The following is an 18,844-nucleotide window of genomic DNA, read 5'->3' as shown; positions in this document are numbered from 1 at the left end:
CATCATCATCATCATCATCATCATCATCATCATCACGTATACAGTATAACATGGATTGCTCCAACTAGTCGCAACTGGCCTCGGTAGTTTGAGGGATTTCCTACAAAGATAAAGAAGAAGAAGAAAAAAAGGGACCGCAGGTACCATTCGACAGAAGCGTGATTTCGAGTCTCCTGTGCCCGATCTATCCGTGTTATACTGTATTTATTTCAGTTCACACAATCGAGCAAGCACACTCTGGCACTAGGACCGGACAGGCTCTGACCTTGACGTACGTGGATCTCCCGAGATGTTGGAGATTGTTACCAGGAACAGAAGTGGGACATTAGCCTCTGAGTCCAGCCCAGGTAGGTTGGTGGACTTCCAGACTTACAACATTCTGAGTATTGTTTTCTTTGTCGTTGTCATGGGAACCGTCAGCTTTTCCGGCATCATCTTCAACGCAATCAACATCATCGTTTTCAGGAAGCAGGGCTTTAAGGACACCGTTAACATAACCCTATTCAGTCTGGCCCTCTCCGATATGGGAGGGCTAATATCACTTTTGTGGATGAGCATCTGTTTTAACCCCTGGCTTCTCGATGCTGATGTGCCTTTTGACAATGAAGAGATTGAATACATGACAGCAGGATGGCCCCACACTTGTTTCACACGCATCACTGGTTGGATCACAGCCTTCGTCACGTTTGAGAGGTGTCTGTGTGTCGCTATGCCTCTCAAAGTGAAGACGATCATAACCCCGAGGCGAACTATCGGCATGCTTGTTGGGATATTCCTTTTCGTCATCGCTGGCGTCGTGCCGGCCTACTATTCGATTCGTTTAGAGCCAAAGTTTTTTCCTCGCAGAAATGAAACGAAAGTGGGGTTGGTTTACATACCCAATGGCGCCTTCATCGAGAACGTAGCAGTTATCATCAACATCATACCTCAATACGTTTCTTTCTCTGTCGTCATCATCTGTACCATTATTCTTGTTCAAAATCTTATGCTTCAATCGAAATGGAGACAGTCAACCTCACGCTCTGCTAAGAAGGATTCTTTGGCAAACAGGGACAAAAGACTAGTCTCTATGATTATTCTTATTTCAAGTATATTCCTAGCTTTTTCCTTGCCTAGTGCAGTTAATCAGCTTATAATGGTTTCTTTAACAGAATTCAGCGTTCATGGGAGATATCGCAATCTGTTTATGCTGACGTGGGCCCTTTGTAAGTCAATGGAGGCTGCAAATTCCGCGGTAAACATATTTGTTTATTACAGCATGAGTTCAAAGTACAGGGAAATCCTTCACCAAATGCTCACCTGAAGGGTAGAGTGAGTAAACAAATGTATCTCGACGTGGTGGAATATATCGCTCGTCAATTTGGGGGCATATGGAGCTATTAATGTCATCTTAAAGCTTGTTCATTTGTCTTGCATTTGGCGAAGAAATGCTCGTCTATCTTGAATAGAAGTTGAGATAGTTGCGATTGAAAGAGTTGAGGATCGCCTTGTGTGAGAGATCGAATTAGCGAAAACGTGGCCGCCAAAGTTTAATGACTTTCAAATCTTGAGTGCCCTTGGCAACTGGAGATTTAGATTTGTTGTGCCTTTATTCAATGTTTTTCTGTAACATCCACTCAGTAATGTATTTTTAAAAGGTATTGAGCCCCCCAAAAATATTTTTTAATTGGCCAAAGCCCACAAAAATTCCAGTTTCTTTGATTTCATTATTTGAACGAGTGCCTGATTTCACTACGCTGCCTCACAATGCAATAAGCGCCGACGATACTGTCATGACATCATATAGAAGAAGGCGGGGGCGGGGGGAGGGGGCGGGGACGGGGACGGGGGGTGGGTGCGCTATCATCTTGTTCTCATCGTTCATGATGTACTAGGCTCATGGTGTTTTGTAGGAAATATTGACGACTGAGCCCAAGAAGTGACTGTATCCACTTTTCATAGTTTCGAGAAAAACGAGTTTGATCTTTTGATGATATTGAAATCTCTATATCATAAACGAAAAAAGAAACGTTCATATCTCGGTACCTAATTTAAGCTACGGCTTAGATGAGATTTTTGCTGAGATAAAAGAGCGGCTTAAAACTCACTACACGTATCAATTACTCCATTTCGACCAAAAGTGGATATAGTCATTTCTTGCGCTCAGCCATCGATATATTCTTTCATAACTTTCAGGGAAATAAACTTTCATTTGTTTTTCACTCCATCAAAAACCTGTGGATTTCAATATTGTTCAAATGTTTTATTTTTGTATAGTCAATCCTGAACAAAACAGTCATCCATTGCCGAGGAAAAAGGTGGTCGTCTTAGATAGTTTGTTGTCTTGAACAGTGTCATAACATTGGTAAAACACTAGGAAGGCGGAGTGGTTAGACGGGGCTCTCGTGGCCAAGAGGTTAAGGTGTTCGCCTCTCATTCAAAGGTCCAGGGTTCGAATCCGGGTAGCGACCGAAACATTATCTTATCTAAAATTGTCTCCTTTCACCTCTTTCCTGCTCTCTAGCAATGTTCAGTCGTCTGCTTTCGTCTCCACTTTCTGCCACCACCCCCTCACCTCCTTTGCCCCCTCCTCTGCAGCCCTTCTTTCTACTGCTACTCCTTGGCTCCTTTTTACTGCCACATCCCTGATTTTCTGGTAGGAAAGATCTACACCTAGCCTTCTTGGACAAGTTACGCACGTTAAAGATCCCTTGGTGGTCTAAAATCGATAAGAGTAGGCTTCTTCCGCCGCACAGGCAAAATTCAAAATTTCCTACAAACTGAAAATGTTTAATGTGTCCCGCGCGCTCATATGACCTTATGCATTTGCGAGCGCCGTAAAACACTTACACCCCCCCCCCCCTCCCCCCCCAAAAAAATAAATTAAATAATTAGTGATTAGAGGTCGTGTGTACAGGTCTTGGTCACAAGGTTGTTTGAGCAAGTTCGACTGTATTACGATTTTATCGCTTAACGAGACCCTTTCTTGAATAATTGTCTGAAATGGGGAAGGGGGAAAGGCAGGGAATGGTAGAAGTGTAGGCGATCTTACTCAAAGGTTACCCTGAGGTTTGCGGGAAGTGAATACTGAAGACCATGAAAAGACTGTCTTTTTTAAACAGAACAAAACAGGGTGCCTTCACCGAGAAGCCAAATTCTCTCACAATTTCAGCGCAATAATTTTCTGTTGCTGTTGTTCTTGTTGTTGTTGTTGTTCTTCTTCTTGCTGTTTGTTGTTGTTGTTGCTGCTGCTGTTGTTGTTGTTGTTGTTGTTGTTGTTGTTGTTGTTGTTGTTGTTGTTGTTGTTTGGAGCCCCGAAGAACGTGCTTTTCGCCAGGACCACCGCCTCTCTTGGGTAGCGAGTGAGGGAGGGAGTCCAACCTCCCTGAATCCTGCCCAAAGAGATGCCACTGCCGGACCTTCGTAGTGGGGCATCTCTGCGGCCAGTGATCCAAATCTTGGGCTCCTCGCTGCACTATGGATATATTGGGTCTGATGTTTTGTCTATTCTATTTGTGTAGACCCACAGCCCAGAAACGTGACCAGTTCTGATTTTTGGCAGTAGTGACTGGTCGTTGCGGGACTTAATTTGTGCCTCCCGATTTAAGGACATTACCCGTATATTTCCTTCGTCCGCGTGTGGGATATCGTAGAGTCTTGTGCAATCAGATATTTCAATTTCTTTGTGTTGGTGGACTGGTGTAGTCAGTGCTAGTCTACTTGTTTTGCTCAGTTTTGGTTCAGGTCTCCCTTTGCAAAAAATGTCCAAAGAATTTGTTGTGACAAGTGAACACTTTTTTTTTTCCAAATGGACTCCCAAGCCTGTGGTTCTGATACAGACAGTGTATTCACTGAAGAGTACAATAGAACAACATACTCTCCAGACAATATTGTCATTTTTACCTAAGAACCATGTTTCCATACACCCAAGTGTTATGAGGAGACTAAGAGAAAATATCTTAAATAGTATACCAAGCACTACAAGGCCAAAATGAGGAGGTAAAAGAAGAAAAGAAGAGAAAAGCAGGTCAAACGAAAGGACGCCAAACTCAAACCCACACCGCCCCCAGACAGACAGCGCGTCACCAAGAAGTCGTCTGGTCTCCCCATGTTGTTCTTGCTGTTGTTGTTGTTGTTGTTGTTGTTGTTGTTGTTGTTGTTGTTGTTGTTGTTGTTGTTATTGTTGTTGTTGTTGTTCTGCTGTTTTGTTGGTTTTGTTTTAAAAGTTTAGAACAAAATATAATGCGACAAACATTTCCTGGATATCTGGGGGTGACATCTTTGGCTCAGAAGTTGACGTGTGATGAATTACCCGCCATTGCTTACAGGCGCCAGGTTCTGGCATAACGCTAAGGGATATTATAGCATTTCGTCACGCCCATAAGATAAATGCTTAAGTGATTTAAAGTCATTTTGAGAAAAGGGAAAAAAGAAAATGTTTCTTTCGAACAATTGACTCTGTGAAACGCTGGAATTTTTGATGGGCCTACACTTGATTGATTTTTCAAAAAAATGTTTGGATATTTTTTTTTGCCCGAGTAAACTATATTACCAATCAAGCTGGCTCTGCTCCACATTTCAGAACCAAAAATTCCAAACTGGCTCAAAAATGACTTAGCAATAATAATTAAATCGTAACAATTTTTAGTGCCTTTAACCACCCATGCGTAATGTTCTTTTCGATACAAGTTTACCTTTTTCAGGATCTGAATCATCTTTTTAACTGATACATCTGAAATGTTAGAGCCTATGCTCAAAACGAGAATGAACGAAGCTGATGATGAGGATCGAGTTTGAAATCCCCCTTTTCAATTTTATAACCACTTTCAGAGTATTCTATTCCCTTTCTTCTCGTTAGTTTGAGAGCGTTTGCAAAGTCGTATGTTGCTTTTGTTATTCCTTTCCCCTCGAACCTAAAATATAGATCTAGTCTTGGTTAAAGCTGCAGAACAATAGATTTGTTGCCAAAGATCACGGAAATATTTTAAACGAAAGAACAATTATTGGATTTCCCAGTGGCCGAGATGTCAGTAAAATTAGACTCACAATGATGCCAAGCATATTATGCTAGCGACACGGCGTTAAGGTGGTATTTTCTTTTTGGTAAGGGTTTTACAGCGCTCGCAACTACATAAGGTCATGTGAGCGGGCGGGACACATTAATTTAGCATTTTCAGTTTGGTAGGAACTAATTTTGAGTTTTGTCCGAGTAGCGGCCGAAGCCTACTCTTATCAATCTTAGGACTACCAATGGGTCTTTAACATGTGCAACTTGCACAAAGAACCTCCGAGATTTTTCGCCCTTATCTGAAAAGGCTAGTGGTTAAGTCTTACCTACCCTAAGACCAGGGCTGTGACTGAAAGACAGCAGTAAGAATGAGCAGAGGGGTAGCAGTAGAAACGGAGAAAGGTTGCAGAAAGAAGGAGAAAGGAGAAAATGTTAGGGAGAAAAATTTCCGTCGATGTCAGGTTTCAAACCAAGGACCTATAGAATGAGAGGCGAATACCGTACCTCTAGACCACGAGATCCCCTGCGTTCAGGTGTGTGGTCACTGGCGTGTGTCCTTGAGCAAGACATGATAATCTTCTTTCTCTTTGTTTTTGTTCTGCTTTTTGTTTTGTTTTGTTTTTGTTTATTTTTTATTTATTTTTTTGGAAAGTGTTTTACGGCGCTCACAACTGCATAATGTCATATGAGCGTGCGGGAAACACCAAACATTTTTCAGTTGGTATGAAATTTTGAATTTTGCCCGAGTGGCGGCTGAAGCTTACTTTTACCGGTTTTGGACCACAAATGGATCTTTAACGTGCACAACTTGTTCGCGGGTCTTCTGAGATATTCCGCCCTTGTCCGAGAAGGCTAGGTATTGATCTTACCTACCATAAGATCAAGGGTGTGGCTGAAAGACAGCAGTAAGATGGAGCCAAGGAGAAACAGTAGAAAAGCTGCAGAAAGAGTCAAAGCCCCAGAGGAGTGGGCAAAGGAGGTGAGGGGTGGGGGCAGAAAGTAGAGATGAAAGCAGACGACATGTGCAAGGAGAACATTTTGGAGAAGAAAATGTTCCATTACTATCCAGATTCGAACCCGGGACCTATTGAATGAGAGGCGAACACCTAAACCTCTAGATCACGAAAGCCCCCCCCCCCCCCCCCCCAAACCCTGATTATCTTTAGTTTTAGTTTAGTTAAGAGTTTTACGGCACTTGCAACACAATAAGGTCATATAAGTGCCGAAGATTAGAGGTGTTACAAGAGAGTAACAACAAACGTAAAAAAGGAGGAGAGATAAGGACGATAGATGTTTAAGAGGAAAGAAGGAGCAAACCACACCAGAGCACCCGCCAACCACCCACTGATAATCTTTGCTTAAAGGAACAGGTTGATGCACAGTGACGTGTTGATTGTCTGTACACAAATGTTATGTTGTGTGGTTTGTATTGTTGATGAATTATTGTATGTGTGCCATGCACGTATGGATGGATGGATGGATGGATGGATGGATGGATAGATGGATGGATGGATGGATGGATGGGTGGGTGGAAGGATGGATGGGTGGATGGATGGATGGATGGATGGATGGATGGATGGATGGATGGATGGATGGATGGTTCCCCACTAAATTCCCCTGCGATGATCATTTCACTTTTTAATTGAATTTCACTTGTTTTATTTACTAAGTATTTTATGTTCGTAAAATAAACGTTTACTTTTCCATCGAAAATTGTTCTTCAGCTCTACTGATACAATACGATATTTTGGAATAACCGAAATATTGTGCGTTCTCAGTGGGTAAACTTAAGTTGCTATCTCGTCGGGGACTTTTGCCGGTGCTATCAGTTACAATTCCTAACCCGGTGGGTTTTTTTAATTTGAACGTTCACGGTTTTGTGAAGCTGTCGTGGTTCTCCACCTGTCAGGCTGTTGTCTTATGGCAAAAGCATTATGTAAGGCATCATGGTGAAATCAGGCGCTCGAGAAAAAAATGATGAAATCGAAGTAATCTACATTTGTGAGGCAGCGTGGCGGAATCAGGCTCTCGTCAATTTTTGAGCATGTAGAGTTATTGGTATCATCTTAAAGCATGTTCATTTGTTTTTATTTGGGTGGAAAAAATATCAATGTATCTTGAATACACGTCGATATATTTGCGCATAAAGGAGGTGGGGGTCACCTGTTTTCAGAGGTAAAAATAAGTGAGAAAATGGCCGCCAAAGATTAGTTATTACCTTAGCTTATGTGCCCATGGTAACTGAAAATTTACATTTTGTGTGCCTTTAATCGTTTTTCAGAAAAATCCACACGGAAATGAGTTCTTTAATGGGCATGAAACGTGTTGAGCCAAAAAACAAAAATTTGATACAAATTCACAAACCTGCAGAAAAATGCAAGTTTGTTCACTTTGATTATTTTGACGAGAGCCTGATTCCACCACGCTGCCTCACATTTTATTCTCGTTTGGCAGTTTTTATCGTGGGTTTTTTTAAGTGTGTGTTTGTTTTTTTTTTTGGGGGGGGGGTACTCAACGCTTGTTACGTTCACTTTAGAATATATTCCTGGGTGGATTTTACTGGAAACGCTCAAAAACACACAAATGCAATTTATTTTTTTGTTTCCAAGGAGACCACAGCCTTGCAACTCATCAAACTTTGGCGGCCATTTTCTCGCTAGTTTTACCCCTGACATCAGGCTGCCCTCACCTCCTTCAAAGGCAGATTCTTCGAGTTCTATTCAAGATTTATATTTTTCATTTAAAATAAAAACAAGACAAATGAACACACTTTGACATGATACAAGAAATTCTAGATGTCCAAACATTGGTGAGCGCCTGATCCCACCGGGTCGTGACACATATCATTTATACTGACTACAGAACTGAAAAAAGAAATATTCCCAGGAAACAAAAGTATGTACGACAAACACTTTTATCACACTAAATGCCGAGGGATGCAGAGCCTTCTGAGAAAAAAATAGTTTCGCGACAATTCCTGTCATGGGTTTATAGAGTGGACGGGGTTTTCCGGAAAAGCCCAGAAATGACGTATTGGGCCATGTGTTATTAATTATATAGCGTAAATTACCCCTCAGCAGCATGCTCTATGCGATTTACAATCAATACTATTACCTCAGCAGTCCTGATAGCATTTTGAAACTATCACAACTTCCTGAGAAGCATGTATTACAGTGCAAGCTATCATTTTTATAGGCTCTAAGACACACACATACTGACAAGATCTTTCCCTGTCTATAGCTAGGTACCCCTCCCCACCTACGTTAGGTGAGAAAAATTTGTGTAAAGTACCTTTCCCAAATACAGAACGTCAGGCCTGAGGATTGAACCCCGGAATCTGCAACCTTGCGATTACAAGTCCAGTAGCCTAAAAAATAGACTACCAGGAAGCATGCTAGTTTGTCACAGGCCTCGACTGTGCCATGCATGATGGAAGTTTTCACTGAAACTCTCAAAAAGAGTAAAATAATGATTGACTGATAGTACTAATTGAATTTTATTTTTCAATTGTTTTTAGCGAAAAAATATTCATTGTTGCAATTTTACAGAATAATTTAAATTTGCTTTGATTTGCATACAAAAAGGATGAAATATTGAACAACACAAGTTGAATTGACACCTCACGGTCTGGGTAACTCAAAACAGCCAAAAATGTCCGATAAAACTTTGTAGCTCTAAGGCAGAGAAGTGCTGGTGATCCTCAGTGGACCCGTCTGAAGAACGAGACTTTAACTAGAGAAATTATAGCTTTCCAAAATTATAATTACAGTGAATGTGAAGAATTTTTAATCCAAACCATACCATGCTAGTACAAGAGCGTTTCCAAATTTCTGTACACTTAGTCATTATAGTATTTGTTACCAGTATATTTGGTTGTGTAAATAGCTCTCACTTCCTGAGAGAGTCAGATTAAATATTTCGTTGCTTTGAAAGTGTCCCACTTATTGACATTTGAGCGTTTAAAGCGTGTTCTCGTGGATCAGATCAAACTCACTTATCGAGAATCGCTTAGAGAATGCAAACATTGTTATGTGCCAACGATAGAGAGACATCAGCATCTGGTGATAATTTGTTTGGCATAACTTTACTCCAATACCTCCAGGCATTTCACACAAAGACCCCACTCGAAGATTATACACTTTTTCTTTGTTTTAGGGGTATGCTTTGAAAAATTAACAAGAAGATTACTCCATCGAACAGCGAGGGTATCATAAACTTGTAATTCGAACGAGTTGGAGACATGGATAACAGAACGATAAAACGGGTCAATGCATATTATAATATAGAGCATTATCTTAACTTCCTGAACTCTGAATCAAAGTAAATACTTTCATATTAAATCTTCACTGTGAGATATATTAACGTCAGGATTGTTTGCTTCCTATTTGGATTTGGATTTTTTTTTTGTGGGAGGATGGGGGGGTTACACACAGGAAGGAACGATTTGCTTGGATGACCCAATTTGTATGCAAACGTTTTAGAAGCTCGATAATGTCATATTTATAGTAAGCCCATTAGCCATAGAACGTTTTCTACGCGATATTTCATTTAAAAAGAAGCATTTTAAAGCGATCGCAGGGAGGACTTAGTGCCGATCGCTGTGGTGGTGGTCAGGCTGTAGGCTACTCTTTGTCGTATGCAGTTGTTTGGGTTACTGCTCCTAGAGTTTGGAGGTAGCTATTTTCGTCCTCTGTCTCCATTTCTATTTTGTTTTGTTTGTTTTTGTTGGGTTTTTCCCCCATTTTTCTTGTTTGTCTAGTGGATATATTATTGTTCTGGAAGAGTGGTGGGCGTGTGTGAGGGAGGGAAGGGGTGGGGCGGGGATGTAAGGGTATGGGTGGGGGTGGGTTTGCGTGTCAGTGTGTGTGTGTGGAGAGGTGGGAGGGGTGTGTGCATGTGCTTAATAGTATGTGTGTGCTTAGATCTATGTGTGTGTGTGTGTGTGTGCGTGCGTGTGTGTTTGTGTGCGGTGCGAGCACGTGTGTGAGAGTGTGTGCATTTAAAAGAGAGAGAGAGAGAGAGAGAGAGAGAGAGAGAGAGAGAGAGAGAGAAAGAGACAGAGAGAAAGAAAGAGAGAGAGAGAGAGAGAGAGAGAGAGGGGGGGGTGAGGGGCAGGCAAGCGTAACGTGAGACAAAGAGGAGGGAGGCACACACAGAGGTAAACCGTTTCTGTTACTCTCCTCCTCCTCCTCCTCCTCCTCCTCCTCCTCCTCCTCCTCCTCCTCCTCCTGTAGTAGTAGTAGTAGTAGTAGTAGTAGTAGTAGTAGTAGTAGTAGTAGTAGTAGTAGCAGCAGCAATAGTAGTAGTAGTAGTAGTAGTAGTAGTAGTAGTAGTAGTAGTAGTAGTAGTAGTAGTAGTAGTAGTAGTAGTAGTAGTAGTAGTAGTAGTAGTAGTAGTAGTAGTAGTAGTAGTAATAATAATAATAATAATGTTAAAAATATTAATAATAATAATAATTTTTAAAGTCCCGAATGAAATCGCATAACAAAACATACAGAAAATACGAAGAATGTATACGATCCATCCTAGCAGATTGTTACTGTTTACCACAGTTCAAATGTACAAAAACACTATTTTTCTTTATCAATGCACTGACGAGCCCTTTTTTCAGCCCCATCAAAAAAAAATTTATTCATCCACTATTATATTTAACAGAGGTGTGTTCCGTTAGCTAAGTTGGTATCGTGCTGAACTACGGAGCTGACGGCCGTGGGTCGAATCCCAGACTGGATGTTTTTTAACTCTAGCTGTTTTGTGAAGGTGTCAAGGCTCTCAGCCCATTTCGCCTGGTTCTGTCGGAAACGGACGTAAAATTTGGAGGTCAAACCTCTTAAATAAAATAATAGTGATGATGGGATAGTTTTAGTTTTAGTACGTGTTTTACGGCACTTGCAACACAATAGGGTCATATAAGTGCTGAAGATTAGAGGTGTTACAAGAGAGTAAAATACACAAAAAAGAAGGAAGAGAGATAAAGACAACAGACGTTTGATAGAAAAGAAGGAGCAAACCACACCAGAGCACCCACGAACCACCCAAACATTTTCTTAACTCCAAGAAGATCTGTCCGGTCAATAGGTAAAACATTAACCCAGCTAGGACGGCCATTCCGGGACAACTCGCCACCTCAGAATTTCAAAGTTCTTTCTGACAATTTTAGGCTGTTTTAAGTTACTAAGACGATGAAGTCAGAAACCAAATGATCTCTCTGCTCTATCAAAACCGTATAATGTGAGGCAGCATGATGGAATCAGGCTCTCGTCAGTTTTTGGGCATGTACAGTTAATGGTATCATCTTAAAGCGTGTTCACTTGTCCTTATTTGAATGAAAAAAAAAATATACATTTAATTTGAATACAAGTCGAGATATTTGCAAATGAAGGAGGTGTGGGTCACCTGTTTTCAGAGGTAAAATAAGTGAGAAAATGGCCGCCAAAGATTAGATATTTCCTTAGCTTAAGAGTCCGTGGTAACTGAAAACTTTCATTTTTTGTGTCTTTAATCCACATTTTAAAGAAAAATCCACACAGAAATGAGTTCTTTAATGGGCATGAAAGGTGTTGAGCCAAAAAAACCAAAAAATTGATAAAAATTCACAAACCCGTGGAAAAATGTAAGTTTCTTCACTTGGATTATTTTGACGAGAGCCTGATTCCCCCACGCTGCCTCATAAATGGTCTATCTGCTCTATAAAAACCGTAATATTTCTCGGGAGTTTTCATCAAGATATTCTGTGCCAATTTGTAAGGGCGAAGGGAAGAAATAAAACGAGGAAATACAAAAAGAAGTTCATTTAGGCTGCTCACTAAAAAGAACAATAATGAAGCGACAAGTCTTGTTTCTGAGACACTTGGATCGACCTTATATGGGCTCCCTCGAGGGGGAAAATGCAGAAGGCAAGCGAGGCAGAGGTTGACCCGGAGAGACGTATTTGGAAAACGTGAACAATGATGAGGAAACACCAATGTAATATTATAGGTTTTCTGAAAACATCCGAGTGGAGAGGAGATATGAATAAAGAACAGCAATCGCTGATTTTTGTTTTAGATGTGGCACTTTACGATGATGATGATGATGATGATGATGATGATGACGATGATGATGATGATGATGATGATGATGATGATGATGATGATGATGATGATGATGATGATGATTTTTTTGTTTCCTTAATGAGCCTGACGGACTTCACGAAAAAATCTTCGAGCGAGAGCGAGGCTCTTTTTCGGCTCCATTGTCAATATGCTTAGCGGCACCTCCACTCGTCCAAATAACTCCATTCGATTTGACATTGTTCCTGATGATGATGATGATGATGATGATGATGATGATGATGATGATGATGATGATGGTGGTGGTGATTTGAGTTTTTATTTTAAAACTTGTTTTTTGTTACTCGTGTGAAGGACCGACATCACTGCACAAGGGGCATCCCCATAAGCTCTCCGTCCCTTGAAGAAGTACATTTTTATTAAATATTTAAATTCAATTTAATTTTAAATTGAAGAAAAAATCACCAGCACTGATATACATGTAGTTTGGAAAGCGGTTCCACAAACCAGTGCCTGTAAAAGTAAAACTCATTCTATATAGTATTATTTTTGTGTGTTACGACACGGTTAAATCAGCGCTCGTCAATTTTGAGGCATATGGGTTTATTGATATCATCTTAGACCTTGCTCGTTCGCCTTGCTTTTGATGAAAATGCATCCAATTATCTTGAACAGAAGTCCGGATATTTGCCATTGAAGGAGGTGGGGGTCGCCTGATGCCAAAGGTACAAATGTTATATTTTTTATATTGCCAGAAAATGGCCGAAAATGTTTAATGTCTTCCAAGCTTATGCGTCCTTGGATAATGAGAATTTAAACATTTTTTGGGGTGCATTTGACCGTTTTTCAGCAAAATCCTCGCAGAAATGCGATTTTAAATATACATTAAAATATCTTTTGAGATCATTTATTTAGAGTTTTACCAACTGCTACAAACGTTCTCCATGATTTTGTTTTCATTTTTCAGTGTTTCAAATAAATAGGATATGCAAAAGTAAACTTTTAAAAATATTTCATTTATTATTGTTATTATTATTTTATTTTTTTAATTATTATTATTATTATTATTATTACTATTATTATTATTATTATCATTATTATTATTATTATTTTTATTATTATTATTATCATTATTATTATCATCATCACCATTATTATTATTATTATTATTATTATTATTATCATTATTAATATTATTATTATTATAACAATAATCGTTCGTCCTTCAATGTCTGACGATGACAATTTTGTGTCTGTAGTGGAAAATATCTCTCAAAGAGATGGATCAACAACTCTCGGTATAAGTTTACACATGTCGCAGGCAAGTTTTATGTTGCAGGTTGTTTACAAATCTACAAAAGCATATTATTATGATGGATTTAAAATCCTTTTCAACAAAATTGTGTTGTTTAAATGCCAAGACCACTGAAATAACGTCACTCCAAACAGATGGGGAGCCTTGAACATCCTCAAACCGTCCTACTTTAATAGCATTCTGTTTGGGATTCGAACCAGCATCGTTCTTATCAGTGCCCGATAGGATACCAACTGGGCCAAGGGTGCACTCTTGTTTCAAGGAACGTGTTGTGTATGATGCATAGACGTACATATTTGTCTGTGAGAATAATATGTACATTTTCATGGGTTTTTTACATTTCATTTCATGTAATTTTCGTTTTTTCACTTTGTATGTTTTCTTATAGAAACAAGGCCCCCACACCTGCACAAGTCCTCACAGGCTAAGCAGCATAAAGCGTTGGTGACAAAGATGGATGCCGGGAACAGAAGCAAGCCAGAGTCCCCAGAACCACAGCGTACAGGTCTAGTGAATGACGAAGTCCTTGACGTATTTGTCGTCCTTTTCTTCGTCGTCGCTTCAGGAACCATCAGCTTCTTCGGCGTCCTATTCAACATGGTCAATGTCATCGTGTTCTATAAGCAGGGCTTCAAAGACACGGTCAACATTACTCTGTTTGGGCTGGCCATCTCCGATATGGGTTCCCTCGTGACACTTCTCTGGATGAGCATCTGCTTCAACCCGTGGTTCGCCAACGCCGATCTGCCCTTCGATCATCAAGACATTCAGTATCTCACGGCTGGGTGGCCGCATGTTTGCTTCGCGCGCATCACCAGTTGGATCACAGCCTTTGTCACGTTCGAGAGGTGTCTGTGTATCGCTCTGCCCCTCAAAGTGAAGACGATTCTAACACCGAGAAGAACGGTTATCGTCATTGTCTCTATATATTTCGTGATGATAGCGAGCGTCTCACCCGTGTACTACTCGATCAGACTCGGCCCAAAATATTTTCCTCAAAGAAACGAGACAAAGATAGGATTAGTTTACCGACCGAGTGGTCCCTTTATCGAGAACGTTTCTTTTTCCATCAATGTCTTTGCCCAGCTGGCTTCCTTCTTCTCGGTTATCGTCTGCACTGCAATCCTTGTCCAGAATCTTCTTCTTAAATCAAAATGGCGGCAGGCGACTTCGAGCTCCGCGAAGCAGGATACGTTTACGAATAGAGACAAGAAAGTGGTCAAGATGATTCTCTTTATTTCGAGTATATTCATCGCTTGTTTCTTGCCCAGCGCAGTTAACCTGATTGCGATGATTATCTCTGCCGAATACAGCATCGTTGGTAGATATCAAAACATGTTTTTGGTAACATGGGCCATCTTTAATTCGCTGGAAGCAAATAATTCTACTGTGAACATATTTGTGTATTACAACATGAGCTCAAAATACAGAGAAATTCTAGACAAAATGGTAAACAAGAAGCAAATTAAAAAGTGAAGGGAACTCTGAATATGAAAATAGATTTGTATGAATGGATAACGAAACAGACACGGAACGAAAACCTGGATGATTTCAAGGGGACGCAAATTGCTGGAAAGAAAAGAAAAACCTATACGTAATATAATATAACAATATCTCTGAAGTAATATTTAACTGAAACACGTCTTTTCCACACAAATTTGAGAAATCATTTTCTTTAGTTTTAGTTAGATACAATCTGCTTTATATATATATATATATATATATATATATATATATATATATATATATATATATATATGTATATATATATATATATATATATATATATATATATATATATATATAATTATACATTTACAAAATTGATTGTCCTATTTATCTAAAAGCACAGAGTCATCTGGACTCGCTTCAGATTCTGTATCATACATCTATATGCCACATGACCGGAAAAATGAGCTTTTATTTGTGTTTTTATTGCTTCACCGAGAATCTCAATGAAAACCATTACTACTTGTTCCCTCATTGTAGGTCAGTAGTGTGTCCAAGTGTCAGGCCCTTTAAGATCACGTGTTTTTGTCTTTGAAGTGTGTAGCTGGAAATAAAATGAAACACTTACTACCATTTTTATCGTTTCTTCTGTCAGAGTCATAGACAAATCGCAACATCAGAATTACAAAGTTCTATCTGTTATTTCTAGCTGTTTTGAGTAACTAAGACCTTGAAATAAGAAAGCGAATGCTCTATCTGCTCTATCTAGACGATAAGAATGTTCGGAGTCGTTGTCAAGATATTCTAGGAATTGCACCTAAAAAAGCTTCACATATTTATTGTGAAACTTAATTGACGTCAAATTTCTCAAAACTAGGTACTGAGCTTATGGAACTTCGTAGTTCTGAGGTGGCGACATACCAAAGATGGGGGAAAGAACCTTAGGTAACAGAAAGGTACTCGTAGTTTCTTAAGAGACTGTTGAAAATTTCATGTAGAGAAAAATGAACAAATGAGGCGGTGCTGAAAGACCCAGCTTGGGCCACGCTGTAATTAAAATTATAATAAGAAAAAGACAAATAGATTCAGTTTCTTGACACCCGCGTAGACATGAAGGCCTTGAACATATGTGTCAGGACGCGGTGGAATCAGGCACTCGTCAATGTTTGGGCATGTAGAGTTATTGGTATCAACTAAAAGCTTATTAATTTTCCTTGCTTTTAATGTAAAAAATACCCATCTATCTTGAATAGAAGTCGAGATATTTGCGATTGAAGGAAGTGGGGTCACTTATTTTCAGTGATAAATTAGCGAACAAGTGGCCGACAAATTTCGGTAACTTCAATAACTTGTGAGTCCCTCAATACTGAAAAATTACATATTTTGTGCCTTTAATCGGCATTTTCAGTCAAATTCAAATAGAAATGTGTTACAGTATGGACACAAAGTGTTGAGCCAAAAGACAAAATTTGAAAAAATTGCCAAATTGGTGAGAAATGCCTGTTTCTTCGATTTTATTATTTTGACGAGCGTCTGATTTCACCACATACCTCACATATTCCTCTCACTGGAAATATAGAAGAAAAAAGAAGCAGGGGTAGACCAGGAACTAAGTAAGTTTAGGGAATGTGAACTGAAAAGACCAGAGCAACACGTGGACTTGTTTTGTTTGTTTTGTTTTTTGTGTGTTTTTTTATTTGTTTGTTTGTTTGTTTTTTTGTTCTTTGTTTGTTTGTTTTTTGTTTTTTTTGTTCTTTGCTGTTTTTGGTTTTTTTACTTACTAAACAGAAAAATCGTAACCTCAGAATTATAAAGTTCTATATCACATTTTTCATTTTTGACCGTTTTGAGTTACTAAGACCATGAGATCAGAAGCCAGTTGATGTTCTATAATAATGATAATATGCTCTATCAAAATCGTAAGATTACTCCCAGTCGCTAGCAAGATATTCATAGAATCACATTCTAAAAAGCATGACATGTTGTGAAACTCAAAATTTTTAACATCAAATTTCTCAAAACTTCGTAATGAGCAAATAGAACTTTGTAATTCTAGAGAAGCGAAATGAATGGCGAACAATGTTTGCCGAAGTCTGTTTCAGATCTTGCAAGCCTTGATGATGAGTCAGATCTATACAAAGCACTTTGGATAACTCGTCTGCATGCGATCAGAGTACAACTCTCTGAGGAGATCAATGTGAATTAAGCTGAAAACTTTCCCGGTGTTTGTGGTGTAGCAGTTAGATGTTTTGTCGTCGCAAGCAGGAGACCAGAGTTCAATTCCCGATTGGAGAGGAATGTGAGGCAGTGTGGTGGAATCAGGCTCTTGTCAAAATAATTAAAGTGAAGAAGCTTGCATTTTTCTGCAGTTTTGTGAATTTTAATGAAAATTTTGTTTTTTGACTCAGCACCTTTCATGCCCATTAAAAAACCCATTTCTGTGTGGATTTTTCTGAAAAGCGTTGATTAAAGGCACAAAAATGTAAATTTTCAGTTACCACAGACTCTTAAGCAAAGTAAATAACTGATCTTTGGCGGCCATTTTCTCACTAATTTTACGTCTGAAAACAGGTGACCCCCACCTCATTCTTTCGCAAATATCGCGACTTGTATTCAAGATAAATGAATATTTTTTCATCCAAATAAAGACAAGTGAACAAGCTTTAAGATGATACCAATAACTGTACATGCCCAAAAATTGACGAGAGCCTGATTCCACCACGCTGCCTCACAAATGTCTATTGAGTATTCCAGTCTTTCTGCTGGGACGTTACATCCCTCTCAGCCCTGGCATGAGATGTGTCCGCTGGGAATCTGTACTTTTCTCAGTCTGGGTTGGCCCTGACAGGTAGGATCAGAAGCCTGCCTCCTAAATGATCTAAAGGAGAGAGAGAGAGAGAGAGAGAGAGAGAGAGAGAGAGAGAGAGAGAGAGAGATTCCACTCCTTCATACCCCCACACAACGGTGTAAGAAATACACAAGGTGTTGTTGTGACACTATCCATAATATAAAACAAAAGACGAATATTGAAACACAATGTGTTCATGTAATAATATTCATAATAAAGTAAAACCAAACAAGAATACTGAAAGACAAGATGTTCATGTAATAACATTTTTAAATATAAAACAAAACACAAATATTGAAACACAAGGTATTCATGAAATAACATTTTTAAATATCAAACAAAACACGAATATTGAAGAACAAGATATTCATGAAATAATATTTTTCAGTATAAAACAAAACACGAATATTGAAAGACAAGGTATTCATGAAAAATATTTTTTTATATAAAACAAAACACGAATATTGAAAGACAAGGTATTCATGAAAAAATATTTTTAAATATAAAACACAACACGAATAATGAAAGACAAGCTAAACACGAATATTGAAAGAACTCGTACAGTTTCTGTGAAGGACAAAAAAGGAAACAGAGATAGGAGGAGATAAAAAGGAATTAAAGAGATAGAAGGAGGAAAAGAATCAATAACAGAAACACGCTCAGTTCGTTAACGGTCTTTCTTCATCCACGCATGCAAGCATAGGCGGGCTTTACTTTTTTATTTGTTTGTTTGGTTTTAGTAAGTATTTTACAGTATTAGCAACACAATTAAGTCAATATAAGTGCCGAAGATTAGAGGTGTTACAAAAACATAACAAACACCATAATCGGCACAATAAACAGATGTGTGATAGGAAAGAAGAAACATACAAAACCAGAGCAGCCGCCAACCACCCTCATGGAAGGATTTCACATCAAATGTAAATGTGTGTGCTTTGTTAACCATAAGCATACTACATCAGAGCACCCGCCAACCACACACATAGAAGAAGTGTTCAAGTGTTAACATCAAATTTAGTGTGTGTGTGTGTGTGCGTGTGTGTGTGTGTGTGTGTGTGTGTGTGTGTGTGTGTGTGTGTATGTGTTTGTGTGTGTGTTTGTGTGTGTGAGAGATCTGTGAGTGGTAGGTCGGGATGACGGTCTGCAGCCTTGTAATAAAGATCTTGAACTTGGAAGGGAGATATCATGGTGGC

General features: G+C 39.2%; 1 protein-coding gene across 1 annotated transcript; it reads left to right on the top strand.

Annotated features, from left to right (window-relative positions):
* Positions 1-289: 289 nt before the first annotated feature.
* Positions 290-14,830, top strand: LOC101858009. The gene is made up of 2 exons (XM_013079461.1): positions 290-1,088; positions 13,743-14,830. The coding sequence occupies exons 1-2, from the start codon at positions 290-292 to the stop codon at positions 14,828-14,830; spliced, it is 1,887 nt and encodes a 628-aa protein (XP_012934915.1).
* Positions 14,831-18,844: the final 4,014 nt, after the last annotated feature.

The sequence above is a fragment of the Aplysia californica genome, unplaced genomic scaffold (genome assembly GCF_000002075.1).
Source record: "Aplysia californica isolate F4 #8 unplaced genomic scaffold, AplCal3.0 scaffold00053, whole genome shotgun sequence".
Taxonomy (NCBI): domain Eukaryota; kingdom Metazoa; phylum Mollusca; class Gastropoda; order Aplysiida; family Aplysiidae; genus Aplysia; species Aplysia californica.
The sequence above is the reverse complement of the archived record's forward strand: the minus strand, read 5'-3'. Positions and strand labels throughout refer to the sequence as shown.